The sequence below is a fragment of the Artemia franciscana genome, chromosome 15 (genome assembly GCF_032884065.1).
Source record: "Artemia franciscana chromosome 15, ASM3288406v1, whole genome shotgun sequence".
Lineage (NCBI taxonomy): Eukaryota > Metazoa > Arthropoda > Branchiopoda > Anostraca > Artemiidae > Artemia > Artemia franciscana.
This window is the reverse complement of record NC_088877.1, coordinates 2735701-2756750: the sequence shown is the minus strand read 5'-3', so window position 1 is coordinate 2756750 and position 21050 is coordinate 2735701. Positions and strand designations below refer to the sequence as shown.

The window sequence follows — 21050 nt, the reverse complement described above, 5'->3', positions numbered from 1 at the left end:
GATATAATAATTATCCTTTGCCTTGCAACAGATTTCGCCTGTCTGCAATTTCGGTTTTCATTACATAGCCGGACAGGTTGTCTTAAATTAGACTGGGCAAAAATATTCATTGAGTCTTTTAATATTAAATTGTTATAAATTGGTAAAGGTAAAGGATACGGCATTAGACTTAACAGTCCTTACCGGCGGTGCTTGGCTTAAGGAAATATCTCCCGTGTCTCTATTTATAGCCAAATTTCTATTTATATGTTGTTTTTTTTTTATCTCAATTACCTCTTTAAAAGATTGTGGTAGGCCATTTACGGTAGATATTAAAGTTGCCTCTTCAAAAAAAACTAAATGGTCAGGATTAACGTATATATGCTGGGCCAGAGCTGAATCAAAGTTGTCATTTTTATTTTCCAATCTCAGGGACTTATCTATTGAAATTTTGTGTTCATGCAATCGTTCCCCTAGTTGTTGATGGGTCTAGCCAATTTAAAATTTTCCACATGAACACGGGACTCTATAGACACCACTACCTAGTATAGGGTTCGTTTTATCCTTTCCTGAGTTGAAAAAATGTTCAACTTTTTGTTCAGTTTTGAAAGAAACAGCAAGATTATGTTTTTTTTTTTAATTTTTCCAAGTTTGTCGCTGAGTTTCGAGACGTATGGTAATGTAGTAAAAGTTTTTTTCTCAATTGCCAGTGTACCTGAATCAAGGAGGACGGGCTTCCTGTTTTCCTGTTTTACTTTTTTTAATCGTCTATCTATTATATTTTCAATGAGATTGATTGGGTAGCCATTGCAGAATAGAATATCTTTAATATAATCTAACTTGGATTTTACATGATTGCGTGAACATATTTTTAGAACCCTGTCGACTAAAGAAATTACTACCCCTCTTTTTAAACAAGGAGGATGATTTGACAAGAAATGTAGATACCGATCATTATGGGTCGGCTTTCTATATGTAGAAAATTCAAGGCTATGAATATTTTTTACAATTAAAAAATCCAAGAAAGGGAGCTTTCCTGAATCTTCCAGTTCTATTGTAAAATGAAGATTCGAATCAAAACAATTCAAATGTGCCAAAAAATCTTTTAGAGAGTCCTGACCATGATCCCAAACAGCAAGCATCATCAACGAAACAAAACCGGAGAGAGTGTTTTAAGGGGAAATTATTCAAAGCAGGCTGTTCTATGAAATACATGTAAAAATTTGCCAAAAAAAGAGACAAAACAGTGCCCATGGGTAGGCCCTTGACCTGAAGAAAAAATTTTCTCGAAACATAAAATATAAAGAGAACTTGTTGCAAAGACGTACAAGCGTCATTATTGTGTCAATTTCCAAAGTTTTATAATCTGACCAAACAGAATTTTTCTCTAATTTTCTTTGTAAGGCCTGTTCACATTTATTGACATCGCATGAAGTGTACATGGAAACTGCATCAAAACTAGATAAGATAGTTTTTTCTGTTATACTATGATTTTTCAGCTTCTCAACAAGATCTTTGGAATTTTTTATATAAGATTTCTGTGTTGTTACAAGAGACTTGAAAATTGTAGCTAAAAATCTTCCTACGCCTGTAGCTGGAGAACTGAATTTTGTGTAGACCATAAAATTTTGAGGCTGAACAACCTTTTGGGCAAAATTCTCTGTACATTTGAGGTGTGATTAGTCTATTGTCTTTTAAAATTTCTAATTATTTTCTCAACTGCTTGGTGTATTTATCTGTGGGATCAGTTTTCATTTCTTTGTAAGTATTTTTATCCAATAAAAGGGTATTTATTTTATTTTGATAATCTGTAGAATCCATAATCACAAATTTTGAAATTTGTCTTCTTTCAAATTTTGGAGGATTTTAATTTCTTCCTTTGATTGAGTTGTAAGCGACCATGACGGCATTTAATCAAGAATACTCTTTACTATTTCTCCTCTTAGTAGGTCTGGATTTTCTACTTCACCATGAGAGCTAAAAATACCGGACTCCACACTCGTAATAATTTCTTATATATTTACTTGTGTCTGAGCCATTGCAAATTTAGGCCCTTTTGATAGAATACTTAGCTCCTTGGGTGTGAAAACCTTGGAGGTATTCAATGGTAAGGAAAATTCTGACCATTTAGTTCTTTTTGAAGAGACAACTTTAGTATCTACCGTAAATGGCCTACCACAATCTTTTAAAGAGGCAATTGAGATAAAAAAAAAAAACAACCTATAAATAGAAATTTGGCTATAAATAGAGACAAGGGAGATATTTCCTTAAGCTCAATTTATAACAATTTAATATTAAAAGACTCTATGAATATTTTCGCCCATTCTAATTTCAGACATCCTGTCCGCATATCTAATGAAAACCGAAATTGTAGACAGGCGAAATCTATTGCAAGGCAAAGGATACTTACTCAATCTAATTGGTAACGTCTCTTTCATTGATTTTTCAAGTTGGTTTTTGTTGTTTGATTCAGTGTCTTTTTTCCTCTCGTACAGTTCACTTAAGAAGGTTAGGTTTTGCTGTTGTTTCTTCTTTGTTTCTTTTTTTTTCTTTTTCCTCTTTCTTATTTTTTGAACACTAAGGATGACTTGGCGGAGGTCCTTGTCGAAATATTTGCTTGTTTTTCATATTTTGCTACTGGCTGATAAAATCCTCGTTTTTCACCTATTTGTTATTCCTCTTTTCATTTATTATTTCCTTTCTTTGTTTTCATACGTCATGCATAGCCAGTATGGTCTCAGAACGTATTTGCAATGTTATAGTCATTTGACTCCCCCTGGGATAGCTCTGTTTTCAAGCAACGAGCCTGTGTCCATTAATACACATAATTGTAAATATGAAATACGACAGTTTGCACTTAATACCCTTCTCCTGGGCCAGGAAGGGCTTTCGCTTGGGCCAAATGCTGTTAATTAGATTAATAAGTTAATAAATCATTTTATATAAATTACTTCATAAACAAAAATGCTTTATTTTGATAGATTATCCTTGGATTCTAAGATACAGAAAAGATACTTTAAAGTGAATAACTGTGATTAGCGGTCTAGGTTCCTCTATTTAACATTTTTGTATCCCCCAGGGTATGCAATTCCAGGGACTCTAGAGTATTCTCCCGAAAACATACCAGGGTTGCCAGTGATCCATATGGGTTCCGAGAAAAATAGAATTTAAAAAGAATCTTAAATTTTGAAGTTCCTGCTATTACAAAGATTATTTTTAAAACAATAAACTATTCGTATGTTGACTACCCAAAAGAATTCATGCTCAAGCATAGTTATTTGTCGGGAATGTGAAATAAAATATAGGCCAAAATAGCTACGAATGTACTAAGGCTTAAAATAACACAATATGGGCTACTACTATGAAAAATTCAACACAGAACCAAGCCGTGTTAGGCCAACCCAGCTTTGCACTCTTCTCCTTCACCCCAATTTATTCAGAGACTCACTCTTTACTCGCTCTTATGAAGTTCAAACTCCTTTAAATCCTTCCTTATGATTTTCTCCCATCCCATTCGGGGAAAACCTGCTTTGGTTTGACCCCATATGTATCGTATTAAGCACAATCTTTGACAACCCGTCAGCGTCCATTCTTGATACATATTAAATTAAAAAAAAAAAACAGGTTTTTTTAAATGAAAGTAAGGAGCGACATTAAAACTTAAAGCGAACAGAAATTACTCCGTATACGAAAGGGGCTTTTCCTCCTCAACGCCCCGCTCTTTACGCTAAAGTTTGACTCTTTCTCTTAACTCTACTTCTTAAAACAGTAAAAAACTTTTAGCGTAAAGAGCGGGGCGTTGAGGAGGAAAATCCCCTTTCATATACGGAGTAATTTCCGTTCATTTTAAGTTTTAATGTCGCTCTTTACTTTCATTTACAAAAACTTGTTTTTTTTATTTAAGTTCTGGACATTTTTTAATTAATGCATGTTTTGATCTTGGCTCTCCGTACATAAATAACTAAAACGAGATTTGCATAATGATTTTTTTTGGCTAAATGGCTTTCTCATAGTTTTAATCGGAAGATTTTGAGAAAAAAGGAGAGAGGGAGGAAGTCTAGTTGCCCTCCAATTTTTTATTACTTAAAAAGGCAACTAGAACTTTTAATTTTTATACGAACATTTTCATTATTAAAAAATAAACGTTATTCACGAATTAACTTACGTAACGAACTACTATATTAGTATGTTTTTATTGCGTATATGAGGGAGTTCACCCCTCGTCGATACCTCGCTCTTTACTCTAAAGCTTTCAATTCTGTCCCAATTCCTTAAGAATGACCCTTGAATCACAAAGGCCGTAGAATAAATAGTTGAAATTACTATAAATACCTTAGCGTAAAGAGCGAGGTATTACGAGGAGGTAAACCCCTCATATGCGCAATAATTTCTGATCGTTTTAAGTTTTAATGTTGCTCCTCACTTTCAGTAGAAAAAAACTTTTCATATTTATTTTTTCATTGTTTTTTTTAAATAAAGCTAAAAAATCCTGTGCCCCCTTCATTGAAAGCCTGATCCCCCATTAGAAGTTTTTCCATGGAAAAATCCTCCCACGTAACCCCTCCCCATCTCAACTCTCCCTCCCAAACTAAAAAAAAAACCTGAAAAGGTCCGTACACTTCCCAGTAACCATTACTATATGTAAAAACAGGTCAAAGTTTGTAACATGCAACCCCTCCCACGGGGACTTCGGGGGAGCAAGTCGTCCCCAAAGACATAGTTATTAGGTTTTTCGACTATGGTGAATAAAATAGTTATCTCAGAATTTTTACCCAGTGATTTTGGGGAAAAAATGAGCGTGGGAGGGAGCCTAGGTGCCCTCCGATTTTTGGTCACTTAAAAAGGGCACTAGAACTTTTAATTTCCGTTAGAATGAACCCTCTTGCGACATTCTAGGACCACTGGGTCGATACGATCACCGCTGGGGAAAAAACAAAAACAAATAAACACGCATCCGTGATTTGTCTTCTGGCAAAAAATGCGAAATTCCACATTTTTGAAGATAGGAGCTTGAAATTTCTACAATATGGCTCTCGGATACGCCGAATCTGATGGGGTGATTTTCGTTAAGATTGTATGACTTTTAGGGGATTTTCCCCCCTGTTTTCTAAAATGAGCCAAATTTTCTCAGGCTCGTAACTTTTGATGGGTAAAAATGCGATTCTTTTGATGTAACTATTGATATCAAAATTTTATTTTCTAGAGCTTCGGTTTCTATTGAGCCGGGTCACTCCTTACTACAGTCCGTTACCACGAACTGTTTGATAATACTGTACTGGCACGTAACATATTTATTGCTTGTCCATACTGGTAAACGCATCAAAAACTTTGCATACTTATAGTAAAAAATGTGCCAAAATGGGCTAAGGTATAGATAGTGAAGTAAAATCATAGCATTGTACAACCGGGGCAACAGGCAACAATCAAACTTCTGCTTATTTGCCACTATACAGCTATACGTAAAAGAAGACCGCATCTGAAAATGAGAAAGCAGTAATCGCCGCGTCTCTAGTGTTGACCGTCGAACAGGGAGACCCAGATATAAAATATCATCCGCGAACTCAACAATAAAATCGCTAAGTGTGACGCTCCGACCAGCATCAGAATTCGGGTTGAAAAGCAGTAGTTCAGCCTTTTCAGCGTTAAATTGAAGTCCAATATATGCATAGTCCTGTTGTAACTAGATAAAATTAGCTTCTAGTCCACGCAGACACCGACTCAGGTTCAGTACATCATCTGCATAACCAATCAAAGAAAAATCAATACCACGCATAATATAAGTCATAAGTGAATTTGATTGTGATCTTACAATGCTGTTATGACATGTTGTCGGCGACAAAATATTCCCCCTTCTTTACCGGGAGAATGGTATTTCCACGCGGAGAAACAGCAAAATGATATAAGAAACTAGCTAACTCATCAGCTAGTAGAGGGAGCATAAGTTCCGTTTTCAGATTTTCATACATGTCAGCCAGTGGCGCTAGGATGCAGCGGTCAACAACGGACAAACCCAAATTAAACACAATCTCCTCGTGAAGAAGTAAATCAAATGCGTGTTTTCCATCACGGGCAGCTAAAGCAATACTTTCACCGTGTTTTTCGGCATCAAATAAATCAAACAGTTCGTGGTAACGAACTGTAGTAAGGAGCGACCCGGCTCAATAGTAACCAAAACTCTAAAAAATGGAATTTTGATACCAATAGCTACATCAAAAGAATCGCATTTTAATGCTGGTTTTAAATATATAAGTTTTATCAAGTTTAGTCTTACCCATCAAAAGTTAAGAGCCTGAGAAAATTTGCGTTATTTTAGAAAATAGGGGGAAACGCCCCCTAAAATTCATAGAATCTTAACGAAAATCACACCATCAGATTCAGCGTATTAGAGAACCCTACTGTAGAAGTTTCGAGCTCCTATCTACAAAAATGTGGAATTTTGCATTTTTTGCCAGAAGGCAGATCACGGATGCGTGTTTATTTGTTTGTTTTTTTTTTTTCCCAGGGGTGATCGTATCGACCCAGTTGTCCTAGAATGTTGCAAGAGGGCTCATTCTAACGGGAATGAAAAGTTCTATTGCCCTTTTTAAGTCACCAAAAAAATTGGAGGGCACCTAGGCCCCCTCCCACGCTAATTATTTTCCCAAAGTCAACGGATCAAAATTCTGAGATAGCCATTTTATTCAGCGTAGTCGAAAAACCTTACAACTATGTCTTTGGGGACGACTTACTCCCCCACAGTCCCCGTGGGAGGGGCAACAAGTTACAAACTTTGACCTGTGCTTACATATAGTAATGGTTATTGGGAAGTATACAGGCGTTTTCAGGAGGATTTGTTTGGTTTGGGGGAGGGGTTGAGAAGAGGGGGATATGCTGGGGGGAACTTTCCTTCGAGAATTTGTAATGGGAGAAGAAAATTTCCATGAAGGGAGAGCAGGATTTACTAGCATTATTTAAAAAAAAAAAACAATTAAAAAATAAAAGGGAAAAAGCTTTTTCAGCTGGAAGTAAGGAACAGCAATAAAACTTAAAACAAACAGAAATTATTACCCATATGAGGGGCTCACCTCCTTCTAATACCTCGCTCTTTACGCTAAAGTATTTTCGGTAATTTCAACTACTTATTCTACGGCTTTTGTGATTCAGGGGGTCATTCTTAATGAATTGGGATAAAATTTAAGCTTTAGTGTAAAGAGCGAGGTACTGACGATGGGGCGAATCCCCTCATATATGTAATAAAAACATGAGAATACAAAAGTTCTTTACGTAAGCTAATTTATAAGTTACGTAAATCTTTTACCAATAAAAAGATTTGTAAAAAATTAAAAGTTCTAGTTGCCTTTTAATTAACCAAAAAATCGGGGGGCAACTAGGCTTCGTCCCCCGCTCTTTTTTTCTCAAAATCATTCGATCAAAATTATGAGAAAGCCATTGAGCAAAAAAAAAAAAAATATGCAAATTTCGTTTTGATTATTCCTCTGCGGAGAGCCAAAATCAAAACATGCATTGATTCAAAAACGTTCAGAAATTAAATAAAAAAAAACAAGTTTTTTCAACTGAAAGTAAGGAGTGACATCAAAACTTAAAACGCACAGAAATTACTTCGTATATGAAAGAGGCTGCTTCCTCATCAACGCCCCGCTCTTTACGCTAAAGTTTTTTACTGTTTTAGAAAGAAGAATTGAGAGAAAGAGTCAAACTTTAGCGTAAAGAGCGGGGCGTTGATGAGGAAGCAGCCTCTTTCATATACGAAGTAATTTCTGTGCGTTTTAAGTTTTGATGTCACTCCTTACTTTCAGTTGAAAAAACTTGTTTTTTTTATTTAATCACATACCAAAGCCAAAAAGGCATGATCACACCTAAAGCGAGACTAAAAACCGAACTGGTTGGCCTGAACTGTACATTTAGTGCGCAGCTCATCAATTATCTAATTTTCAAAAATTATACAAAATAAAGTTGCAATTGTTATTGGGCGAAAAGACGAACACTCAGTAGGAGGTTTATTTTTCTTAGGGAGAACGGTAAAACTTGCAATTGAAAAATATTCAGGGACAAATTGCAGATTAAATATCATTTGGTAACAGAGGACTAAGTGTTCCATAAACAGTTCACCACGCAACGACAAATGCTGTGCAAAAATTCCATCAAATCATCTAGATTTTTTTTTCACTTTACCAATTGGAGAAATAATCAGGCTCTTTGTAGTAATCATTCCCGGACTTAAAGCATGCCCAAAAAAATATCAGAGTTTCACTTTATAACTATTTTGCCGACGTGGATCTGAATCAGACAATCCTTTTTATTATGCTCAGTCCATGAAGAAAGTGATATACGAGACGGTATTTGAATTGGCATATCTTTTACAAAACTGGACCACAACTTTTTTGGCCACAACCGAACTTCTTCCGAGCAAGACGTAATAATTGAACTTCGATACAGAAAGAGCTGCTTTGCAAACTTTGGCAATAGATATGTGCATGCATTATTTTTTGCTGCATAGAAAGAGCTTGTGGCTATAGGAGGAAAACCATTAACACCTCCACCAAGACCAATAATAAAGGCATAGACCAAAAATATTCCCGGAAGTCAAGAGGGATTAGATACCAATTTCCATATCAATTAAAACCGTATTAAAACCTCTATAGAAGGGTCCTTTCATATGCTGAACCTAATAGTGCGATTTTTATTAAACTTGCTTGTCTTTTAATATGGAGAAGCAGAATTCAGTGTTAATTTATTGAAATGTCTATAGAGCAATCATGCTCCGGACGTTCTACCTTGCTTATGTGAATTAGTTTTAATCCTAATTAATTATTTAAATAGTTTTTCCTGTAAATATTTGTTCAATTAATTCTTAAACTTTTAACTTAATTTTTTTAATATTCTTTTAACTGATGATGTGTGGTTTACTATTAGAAATTTTTTTTTGGGGAAGGGGCTCAATGAGTTTTATTTTAATCAGGTTTTAAGTTCATCATGTTATCCTTGATATCTGTCGTTACAATGAGAGCCAGTCAATTTTTATTTGTACACCAAGACGAAAAAGCTCAAAGGATCGAGATTAGACTGTGAATGGGGCACGCTGAGATAAGGAAGGGGATGAAAATCATTGAATGGTAAAAAATAAACAGACAAACTAATTACGTACAAATCAAGGAGAAAAATGCACAAATAGTGAAACTGAATTTTTTTTTTGAAGTCTGACCAGGACTATGTTCTTCGATGGGCCCTACTCTTTACGGGTGGGTGAGCACAGTTAAACAAAACGGCTCTAATAGCCACTGTTAAATCAAAAGTCGAAGTGTAACACATATGCAGTGAATAGGAAAGGGAATTATCAAAATAATGTAATTTCGGGTATTATTTCCAGTATAATTTGCATATTAAGTTTATCCCTAAACAGCTTTTTCAGCTATTGTTTAACATAATGGACATGTTATACATGCATAGTTTTGCTGATTTAGGGAGGAGGGGGAGTTTAATCCATTTACTGTGATTTGTGTCATAACATCTGCTCAAAACTCCTTAAGGTTACCATGTAATATATCGCCCTCCCCCTTTTTTTTGCCAAATATTCGTCAAAATAACCCAATAATAAAAGCATAACACTAGGAAGAATATAAAAACAGGTATTTTAGCTATTGTTTAAAAGTGCATGTCAAGTTTACACGCATGAAGTTTCTGCAAATCCATGGACTAATTTTCTCGCATAGGCCTAGTGTTTACTAATCAGCCCTTAGGGCTACCGCGTAAAGTATTCCATTATTTTTTTTTTTATTTTTTTTTTTGTTTTACAAACAAAATTTGAAAAAAAGTATCCACCCAAATCACTATTGTAGATAGGAGATATTGGTTGTATAATTTATTTCTTGGTTTTTAAATGGGGTAGGTATTTCAAAAATGTGTTATATTTTTTAAACCTTCTTTGAAATGAGATGTTTTTAATATGCTGGGGACTCCTTGTTGCGATACAGGAAGAATAATTCCTTTTTATTGTTTTCTTCTTCTTCTGCGTATTGAGTATACACCTGTTTACCCGTTTTTTTTTGTTTTTTTTTTAACCAAATATTCATCAAAAGTAAACATTACCCATGTACAACATTAGGATGTGAAAAAGTCTCAGGCTTTTATGAGGCTAAATCTTTTCACATAAGAAATCAAATTCCTTCTGGAACCGGTGAAAACGCTTAGACTTTCTGAAGTTTTCTTTTTTTCATTTTCCAGTTATTTTATAGTGCAGAAAAATCAACTTCTAAGCCAAACGTTCGTCAGAATTACACAATATCAAAAATACAATATTAGAACACTATTAATATTAGAAGGCTATCTCAGTATTTTACGAAGTAAAAAGTAAAAATTAGGATACAGAAAATCAAATTTTTCTGGAAAAGGTTAAGGCTCTTAGAATTTCTGATTTTTTTTTATCTAGATTATTCTATTTTACCATTCTTTTATACTGGCAAAGAAATTGACTTTCTAACCCAAATATTGGTAAAATTACACAATATTGAAGACACGACATTAGAACGCGAAAATTTATCATTATTATGCAGCGGTAAAAATTTCCACTTAGAATATAAAATTCCTTTTAGAAAAAGGTTAAAACGCTCAGACTTTCTGAAATTCCTATCTTACTTAGACTGCTTTATTTTTCCAATTCTTTTATACTGACAAGAAAATCGACTTTAGAGCTGGTATTATCTACATTCAAAAGATTAATTTCCCCTAATGTTCCATCACACAAACAAGAAGAATTAGGAGCCCCAGGGGGCACTCCCTAACTGGTAGTATTCCTTAGGGATTCAATCTCGAAAACCACCTTTGATAGGAAAAACCTAGACACTAATCTGAGTTGACGTTAATGGCATTTCACTGGTTATAACATGAGTCCATTGGGGAGTTAACCTCTTTTTAAAATTTATTTCAGACTCGGCCTACACTCCCTATTCGCCTGAGATACATGATGACGCTTTCCTGAGGAGAAAACAAAGAAGGAACAGGACAACATTTACTTTACAACAGGTTAGTTTCATGAAGTCTTCTAGCCTAGCCTGTATCATTGCTATTAAATTGTAAAAGAAATGAACTTCTTTGAAAAATGGCGGGGGACATTCCTCTTTATTTCTAGAAATTAGTAAAATATGGAAGTTAATCGGACAAAAAGGTGGTATTGAAAATACGGGAGCTTGTTTGGATTACATTGATTGGGTTAGTCCCCCCAGCCCAGACAACGATTCCTTAAAGTTTCAATCCACCAAAAACAAGGCTTTTGAACGATTTTCAGTACCCATATTTCAGGACCCATGTCTAAACTAAAACGAAACATTTGCCCCATTTTCTGGCTCTTTTTTCCGGGAGAACCAAATTAGATTTTACATTTTTTTTCCATCAAGATCCACATAGTTCAAGGCTTTGAACAGAAAGATAGAGATATATATACATATACTTATATACTTATTAGAAAAAAAACCTACAACATAGCTTTCCTCACGGAAAAGGATAGTGGGACTCGTGACTTGTGATGATATCTTAAACCGTTTAGAAAAACTCGTTCCTTGTCGTTCAAAAATAAAATGGTTAGAGGCGTTCCCCCCCCGGCAATTGCCCCTGGAAAATACCTCACCCCCCTCCCCACCGCAAAATACCCCCCTCAAAATACTCCCCCGAAAAATACCCTCTGCGGAAAATATCCTAGTTGCCCTCCGATCTTTTTGGTGTCTTAAAAAGAGTTCTAGAACATTTGGTTTCCCTTCTAATGAGCCCTCGCCCGATGTTTTAGGACCACTGGGTCATTACGATCACCCCTGGGAAAAAAAGATAAACACGCATCCGTGCTATTTCTTCTAGAAAAAAAAATACTGAACTCTACATTTTTACAGATAGGATCTTTAAGCCTCTAAAGTAAGATTCCCTGATATAATGAATCATCCGGTGTGATTTTCATTAAGATTTCTTGACTTTTAAGGGGTGTGTCCCCAATTTTTATGAAATCAGGTAAATTTCTCTGGCTCGTAGCGTTTGATAGGTAACATTAAACTTAATAGAACATATATTTGGAATCAGTATTAAAGACCGATTCTTTTGATATGCCTATTGGTATCAAAATTCAATATAAAAATTCAATCGAAATATCAAAACCAAAATTCAATCAAAATATCAAAATTCGAGTTTTTAGAGTTTCGGTTACTATTGAACAGCTTCGCTCCTTACATATAGTTTGTTACCACGATCTGTTTGATTTGCTGCTTGACATCGCCCTGTTTGTTACCTGTTCACATACAAAGATGGTTTACTAGCTATGTTTTAATACTACTGCAATATATTTAAACTATAGAAGAACAGTGTAGCAAATTTAAAGCAATGCCAAACCGGTCAAGGTTAACAAAATGAAACATTTATGAATCAAACAGTTCGTGGTAATAAACTCTAAGTAAGGAGCGACCCGACTCAATAGTGACCGAAACTCTAAAACACTGAATTTTGATACCAATAGATATTCAAACTGTTTGTGGTAATGAACTGTAGTAAGGAGCGACCCGGCTCAATAGTACACGACACTCTAAAAAATGAAATTTTGATGCTAATAGTTCCATCAAAAGAATTGGATTTTTCATGCTGATTTTAAATATATAAGTTCCATTAAATTTTAGTCTTACTTATCTAAAGTTACGAGCCTGAGAAAATTTGCCCTATTTTGGAAAATAGGGAGCAACACCCCCTAAAAGTCACCCTGCTCTTTACGCTAAAGTTCTTTACTGTTTTAAAAAGTATATTTGAGAGAAAGAGTTAAACTTTAGCGTAAAGAGCTGGGCGTTGAGGAGGGGACAGCCCCTTTCATATACAGATTAATTTCAGTTCGTTTTATGTTTTAATGCCGCTCCTTACTTTCAGTTAAGAAAAACTTTTTTTTATTGAATATATCAAAGAATCGGTCTTTAATGCTGATTAAACTAAAAAAACAAGTTTTTTTTTAAAATGAAAGTAAGGAGCAACATTAAAACTTAAAACGAACAGAAATTACTCCGTATATGAAAGGGGCTTTTCGTCCTCAACGCCTCGCTCTTTACGCTAAAGTTTGACTCTTTCTCTTAACTCGACTTCTTAAAAATTTAAAAAACTTTAGCGTAAAGAGCGAGGCGTTGAGGACGAAAAGCCCCTTTCATATACGGAGTAATTTCTGTTCGTTTTAAGTTTTAATGACGCTCCTTACTTTCATTTAAAAAAACTTGTTTTTTTGTTTAATTTATGGACGTTTTTAATTTAATGCATTTTTTTTTATCTTGGCTCTCCGTGCATAAATAATTAAAACGAAATTTGCATATTAATTTTTTTGCGCTAAATGGGATTTTCATAGTTATAATTGGAAGATTTTGAGAAAAAAGGAGCGAGAGAGGAGGCCTAGTTGCCCTCCAATTTTTGGATTACATAAAAAGGCAACTATAACTTTTAATTTTTTACTAACGTTTTCATAAGTAAAAAATATACGTAACTTACGAATTAAATTACGTAGCGAATTTCTATATTCGTATGTTTTATTGCGTATATGAGGGGGCTCTTCCCTCGTCGATACCTCACTCTTTACGCTAAAGCTTAAATTTTGTCCCAATTCCTTAAGAATGACCCCTGAATCACAAAGGCAGTAGAATAAATAGTTGAAATTACTAAAAATAATTTAGCGTAAAGAGCGAGGTATTACGAGGAGGTAAACCCCTCATATGCGTAATAATTTCTGTTCGTTTTAAGTATTAATGCTGCTCCTCACTTTCAGTAGAAAAAACTTTTCATATTTATTTTTTCATTGTTTTTTTAAATAATGCTAGAAAATCCTGCCCCCCTCCATTGAAAGTCTCTTCCCCCATGAAAAGTTCCTCCATGGAAAGATCCTCCCACGTACCCCTCCCCACGTCAACTCTCCCCCAAACCAAAAAGATCCCCCTAAAAACGTCTGTACACTTCCCAGTAACCATTACTATATGTTAACACAGGTCAAACTTTGTAACTTGCAGCCCCTCCCACGGAGACTGCGGGGGAGTGAGTCGTCCCCAAAGACATAGTTATTAGGTTTTTCGACTATGATTAATAAAATGGCTATCTCGGAATTTTGATCCGGTGACTTTGGGGAAAAAATGAGCGTTGGAGGGGGCCTAGGTGCCCTCCAATTTTTTCAGTCACTTAAAAAGGGCACTAGAACTTTTAATTTTCGTTAGAATGAGCCCTTTCGCGACATTCTAGGACCTCTGAGTCGATACGATCACCCCTGGGGAAAAAAACAACAAAAAAACAAATAAACAAATAAACACGCATCCGTGGTTTGTCTTCTGGCAAAAAAAGCGAAATTCCACATTTTTGTCGATAAGGACTTGAAACTTCTACAATATGGTTCTCTGATACGCTGAATCTGATGGTGTGATTTTCGTTAAGATCGCATGACTTTTAGGGGGTATTTTCCCCTATTTTTTAAAATGAGGCAAATTTTCTTAGGCTCTTAACTTTTTACGGGTAAGACTAATCTTGATGAAATTTATATATTTAAAATCAGCATTAAAATGCAATTCTTTTGATTTAACTATTGGCATCAAAATTCCATTTTTTAGAGTTCTGGGTACTATTGAGCCGGGTCGCTCCTTACTACAGTTCGTTACCACGAACTGTTTGATTTCAAATATAAGTTTCATCCAGTTTAGTCTTACCCATCAAAAGTTATGAGCCTGAAAAAAATTGCCTTATTTTACAAAATAGGAAGAAACGCCCCCTAAAAGTCATAGAATCTTAATAAAAATCACACCATCAGATTTGGCGCATGAGAGAACCCTAGTAGAAAAATTTCAGGCTCTTATCTACAAAAATGTGGAAAAATGTGAATTTATCATGAGGGAAGAAAATTTCCATGAAGTATACTTCATGGAATACAAATTTTGATACCAATAGATATATCAAAGGAATTGGCTTGTTTTGCTGATTTTAAATATTTAAGTTTCATTTAGTTTAGTCTTACCGATTAAAGGCTATGAGCCTGAAAAAATTTGCCTGATTTTTCGAAAATAGATTTTTGCCTGATTTTAAAATCTTGATAAAAATCACACCATCAGATTAAGCGTATCAGAAAACCCTACTGTAGTGGTTTCAAGCTCATATCAGCAAAAATGTTAAATTTTATGGGTTTTTTTATGCCAGAAGAAAGATCACGGATGCGTGTTTTTTGTTTTAGTTTTTTTCCGGGGGTGATTTTTTCTGGGAGAAAACACAGGAGGGGGGGGGGGATAAACGCGGTCCACCAAGAGCTACATTGAAGCGCATTAATGGATTGTATATTCGAAATCGAAATTATCCAAAGTGGGGATTTTTCGCGGTTTCAACAAGTTTCCAAGCACGTTTTCTTCTTTCTTTCTTTTTTTTTATCAAATTCCACTTCCTCACTATGGCACCAATTTTTTCAATCTAAAAAAATTACAGCTGTGTTTACGCACCATCTTCATTTACATAAATGTAGTATAGAAGACTGTGCCATTTGTTAATTGTATTACCGTTCCATTCCAAGTAATGAATTGCCACTAGTTCTAGCAAGTAACACCTAATAATACATAAAGTACATATTTCTGAAAATGTCTTCGAATATCTAAGTCAAACTTTATCTTTACGTTATTAATGTCTAATAATAGGTTTTTAGGACATTCAAAAACCAATCACCGAAATACATCATCAGTCTAGCCGCTTTGTATGGTGACATTTTTCCATAAGGCACCCCTTCCACGGTGTTACGAAATGCTTTTCCTAGTACCGGTCAATGAAAATGTAAGTCAATGAGTCGAAATGGAATAATTGGAATTCAGAATCCAGACTGAAACCAGTTTTAGTCAACAACAACAGTGACAATTTTATTTTTTCATTTTTTAATATTTTGATCTCCGTTATTTTTTTTTAACAACCCTCTTCTCAAAAATTATTATTTTTTCCATTTTAGCTTGAAGAGCTAGAAAATGCTTTTTCGCAGACTCATTATCCTGATGTTTTTACCAGGGAGGATTTAGCCATGAAAATAAGTTTGACGGAGGCAAGAGTTCAGGTAAGCTATCCTGCCTATACCTCACCTTTTCCCTCAATCCCCCTCTCTCTCAAAGATTTAAGCCCCAACAATTATTTTGCTTTTAAACATTTAGTTTCATTTTCATCAGCAAAAAAAAGAGCGGAAAAATGACATATCACGATTTTCGGCATTATTTCCTCAAAAAATATATGAGATATGGACATTTTGCTTATGAAGCCCAAGAGATAATCTGAGATTTTATTCATCTAAAAATTATTTAATTTATAAGAAGTTAAGCTTCAAAGCTAGGCCATTTTATTTAAACCAAATTTAGGATCGTCACAGAATACAACTACTGCTACTACTAACAACTCACTGCAGCACCAAGCCACCTGAGGCATACATAGCTACGCACGCTCCTTGTCCGTCTCAATCTATTTAAAGCATCTCTCTTTACACCTTCCCAGAAAGTTTCCAATTCTCTTAAATCTTTCTTTATTGCATCCTCCCATCCCAACCGAAAACAACCTGCTTTCCGTTTAGCCCTAGACGGCTGGTTGAAATTGACAATCTGTCATCCTTCATCCACAGAACGTGCCCTAGCCATCTCAACCGTTCTCTCATTGTAGCACTATGCAGCGGGATTGAACCACACTTTTCGTACAGCCTACTGTTTGAAATACCCAGTACCCAGCACCAAGTACCCAGAACAATCTGTGAGTAATTTCCCTAGAAAGCTAGCAAGCTAGCTAGAAAATCTAGCAAGTCTTTATCTACTTTTCGGAGCGCCCATGCTTGAGAACCATATTTGGTTCCATGTCAAATATGTAATTAGACTGTAATAGGCTTGCTCTATTTAACCATATTTGAAATATGAAAAGAAATTAAAGAAAGAGTTTTAATTCTAAAAAACTAATGTTAGCTCCACCTCTTAGAAGATTAAGGTCTATTTATTCGTGTTGGAATTAAATGTTACCTTACCTAGGGAAAATCTACCTCTAGTATGTCAAAAAATTGGCGCGTGATGACAACCTTGGAAATTATTTTATCCCGTATGTTAAATTATGGATATAGTGGAATCCATGTCTCCTTGCCTACTTTTCGTGGTATTAAACACCTGACTATATTCCGAAAGCTAAAATTTTTAGAAAAATATACAAAATTGTAACTTCTGTCTTCTGAAGTCAGGATTTACGGAGACTATTTCCTTAAAATCTATGAAAGATACGGAAATTTTGCTGAGATTTTCTAACAGGTTATATGAAGTTTTGTCGGTAATCGAAGTTACTTGACTTCTAGAAAGCACATTGTCTTAGAGGCTGGGACATTACATTGAGACAGGTTGTTGGAAATCCGCAGAATCAAAACTCATTTTATTTATACATTCAATTAAAATAAAAGAGATATCAAGCCAAACATATCAGGAAACATCCCAAAAATCAGAATTTGGCATTCAAAATCAACTTTGCTAGAACTGTTTTCTCGGAATCTAGAAAAGATTCAGAATTTCAATTTCCAGTTTTCACATACATAATTTGGCGTTAAATACAAACAATAGGTAAACAAAATTGTTGTTGTTTTTTTTAACACGGTGATATGATGGAAGGGCAGCGTGGTATTCGTCACTATTTAATGTGGTGTTCTGAAGAAATAAGGAATATTTTTTTTCCTTAGAGATTACTTTCCAAGCTGAAATAATTCTATTTTAACACTCTATATTAACTGGAACTTTTCTGTCCCGTTTCACGATTCCCATACCAGAAAACATGGAAATATTTTGGTGGGTAGTGTGTAGGACATTCGCCCTTCGGCTGAATATACTCCAGAGCGTTAATTTAAAAAATAAATATTTTTTTATGTTTTCCCATCGGGAAAAATTCGAGTTTGCTTCTCTTACAGTTTTGGAGCTCTAGACCACTGATAATGGGAAAAGAAAAGGAGATGTGAAAGCAGTATTGTTGCTCCGCAACCAAAAGAAATCGTAGAGACTGTGGAATACTTTTTATTCAATAGAAACCTTATTTTCAAAGGATGTTTGGAGAAATGACTCCTGTCTAAGATTAATTAAAAAAAAAAGTTTTTTTAAATAAAAGTAAGGAGCAACATTAAAACTTAAAACGGACAGAAATTACTCTGTATATGAAAGTGGCTTTTCATCCTCAACGCCCCGCTCTTTACGCTAAAGTTTGATTCTTTCTCTTAACTCTATTTTTAAAACAGTATGAAACTTTAGCGTAAAGAGCGGGGCGTTGAGGATGAAAAGTCACTTTCATATACAGAGTAATATCTGTCCGTTTTAAGTTTTAATGCTGCTCCTTACTTTCATTTAAAAAAACTTTTTTTTATTTAATTTCTAGGTGTTTTTGAATTAATGCATGTTTTGATCTTGGTTCTCAACACATAAATAATTAAAACGAAATTTGCGTATTAATTGAGATTAATCGGGAGATTTTGAGAAAAACGGAGCGAGGGAGGAGGCCTAGTTGACCTCCAAGTTTTTGATTACTTAAAAAAGCAACTAGAACTTTTAAATTTATACAAACATTTTCATTGGTAAAAAATATACGTAAGTTTTGAATTAACTTTCGTAACGAACTTCTATATTCGTATGTTTTTATTGCGTATATGAGGGGGTTCAACCCTCGTCGATACCACGCTCTTTACACTAAAGCTTAGATTTTGTCCAATTTCCTTAAGAATGACCTTTGAATCACAAAGGCCGTAGAATAAATAGTTGAAATTACTAAAAATACTTTAGCGTAAAGAGTGAGGTATAACGAGGAGGTAAATCCCTCATATGCGTAATAATTTTTGTTCGTTTTAAGTTTTAATGCTGCTCCTTACTTTCAGTAGAAAAAACTTTTCATGTTTATTTTTTCATTGTTTTTTTCAAATAATGCTATAAAATCCTGCACCCCCTTCATTGAAATTCTCTTTCCCTTATGAGAAGTTTCTCCATGGAAAAATCCTCTCACGTAACCCCCCCTCAACCCTTCCCCCGAAACCAAAAAAAAAATGTGCTGAAAACGTCTGTACACTTCCCAGTAACCATTACTATATGTATTAAATAAAAAAAAACAAGTGTTTTTAACTGAAAGTAAGGAGCAACACTAAAACTTAAAACGAACAGAAATTACCCCGTATATGAAAGGGGCTATTCCCTCTTCAACGCACTGCTCTTTACGCTAAATTTTTTACTGTTTTAAAGATTAGAGTTGAGAGAAAGAGTCAAACGTTAGCGCAAAGATCATGGCGTTGAAGAGGGAACAGCCCCTTTTTTGCCAAAGCAAAAAACATGGTTTTTGCAATAGCAAAAAACAGCAAATTTGCAGTCTCCAGTATTCGTCGTCATTACCTCTAGGATTCGAATTGGTCAGAGGGGATAGCCCACAAATTTAGCTAGGAATAAATCACCGATTTTAATGTTTGCAGGAGTCATGCCTAGTAAATGAAATATTATAAAGTGAAAGAAACTTATCTTTCCGTGAGGGCCGAGCCTCACTAATGTATCCAAGTGAACAATCTGTCCAAACTGTGCGAAGTCGGCCAAACTGCTAATCCTTCTCTACACTAAAAATTGTAATTAACGCGCAGGCATATTATATCCAATTTTCTCTACACACCACACTTGGCTATCGTATCTAATTTTCTCAATTCAAAACGCCAAAAATCTGATTGTGCGATAAATTCAAGTATCAGATTGCACAATTTATGCAGTCACTGAATTATTTCATGGTTAAGGAATCAAGTTCAAACAATTCAAAAGTTCAAACAGGTGTAATCCCTTTGAGAACTAGTTAAATACTGCAGCATATCACTATACTGCAGGCATCTTCTTTGAATTAAATTCATTTTTTTCGGTAATCTCGGTTATAAATTTTTTTTCTGATATTGTGAGAAATAGAAACATTCAGATCGAAATAAAGATTTTTAATTTCATGAATGGCTTAAGAATATTAAGTGGAAACTTTAAGGGCATGATGAGGGGAATGTACAACTGACAAAAAGGCAATATGTGCGTACTTCCTTATATCAAATTACTCCGTATATGAAAGGGGCTTTTCCTCCTCAACGCCCTGCTCTTTACGCTAAAGTTTTTTACTGTTTTAAAATGTAGAGTTAAGAGAAAGAGTCAAACTTTAGCGTAAAGAGCGAGGCGTTGAAGAGGAAAAGCCCCTTTCATATACGGAGTAATCAAACAGTTCGTGGTAACGAACTGTAGTAAGGAGCGACCCGGCTCAATAGTAACCAAAACTCTAAAAAATGGAATTTCGTTACCAATAGCTACATCAAAAAATCGCATTTTATGTTGATTTTAAACATATAAGGCCATATGAGGCCTAAAAATCATACAATCTTAACGAAAATTACACCATCAGATTCAACGTATCAGAGAACCCTGTTGTAGAAGTTTCAAGCTCCTATCTACAAAAATGTGGAATTTTGTATTTTTTGCCAGAAGACAGATTACGGATGCGTGTTTATTTGTTTGTTTGTTTGTATTATTTTTTTTATTTTCACAGGGGTGATCGTATCGACCCAGTTGTCTTAGATTGTTGCGAGAGGCCTCATTCTAACGGAAATGAAAAGTCCTAGAGCCCTTTTTAAGTGACCAAAAACATTGAAGGGCACCTAGGCCCTCTCTCAAGCTAATTATTTCCCAAAGTCGACGGATCAAAATTCTGAGATAGCCATTTTATTCAACGTAGTCTAAAAACCTTATAACTATGTCTTTGGGGACGACTTACTCCCCTACAGTCCCCGTGGGAGGGGCTACAAGTCACGAACTTTAACCAGTGCTTACATATAGTAACTGTTATTGGGAAGTGTACAGGCGTTTTCAGGAGGATTTTTTGGCTCGTGGGAGGGTAAATTTCATCTTCCTAGCTTACCTGGAAGTGCCTAAAGTAGCAAAATTGGGACCGACAGACGGACCGACAGAAATTGCGATTGCTATATGTCACTTGGTTATTAGCAAGTGCCATAATAAAAACCAATTGCAAAAAAAAAAATATTGTCTTCCCAACTCTAGCCAGAGCAAGTGGGCCCA

General features: G+C 35.0%; 1 protein-coding gene across 3 annotated transcripts in view; it reads left to right on the top strand.

Moving 5' to 3' along the window:
* LOC136036600 (homeobox protein OTX1 B-like) overlaps nucleotides 1-21050 on the top strand; it is a 70681-nt gene that overhangs the window by 16211 nt on the left and 33420 nt on the right. For all 3 annotated transcript variants that reach the window (XM_065718905.1, XM_065718907.1, XM_065718906.1), the window contains 2 exons: nucleotides 10904-10998; nucleotides 15938-16039. In XM_065718905.1, coding sequence (XP_065574977.1) covers nucleotides 10904-10998; nucleotides 15938-16039 — 197 coding nt within the window. The remainder of the gene's footprint in view (nucleotides 1-10903; nucleotides 10999-15937; nucleotides 16040-21050) is intronic.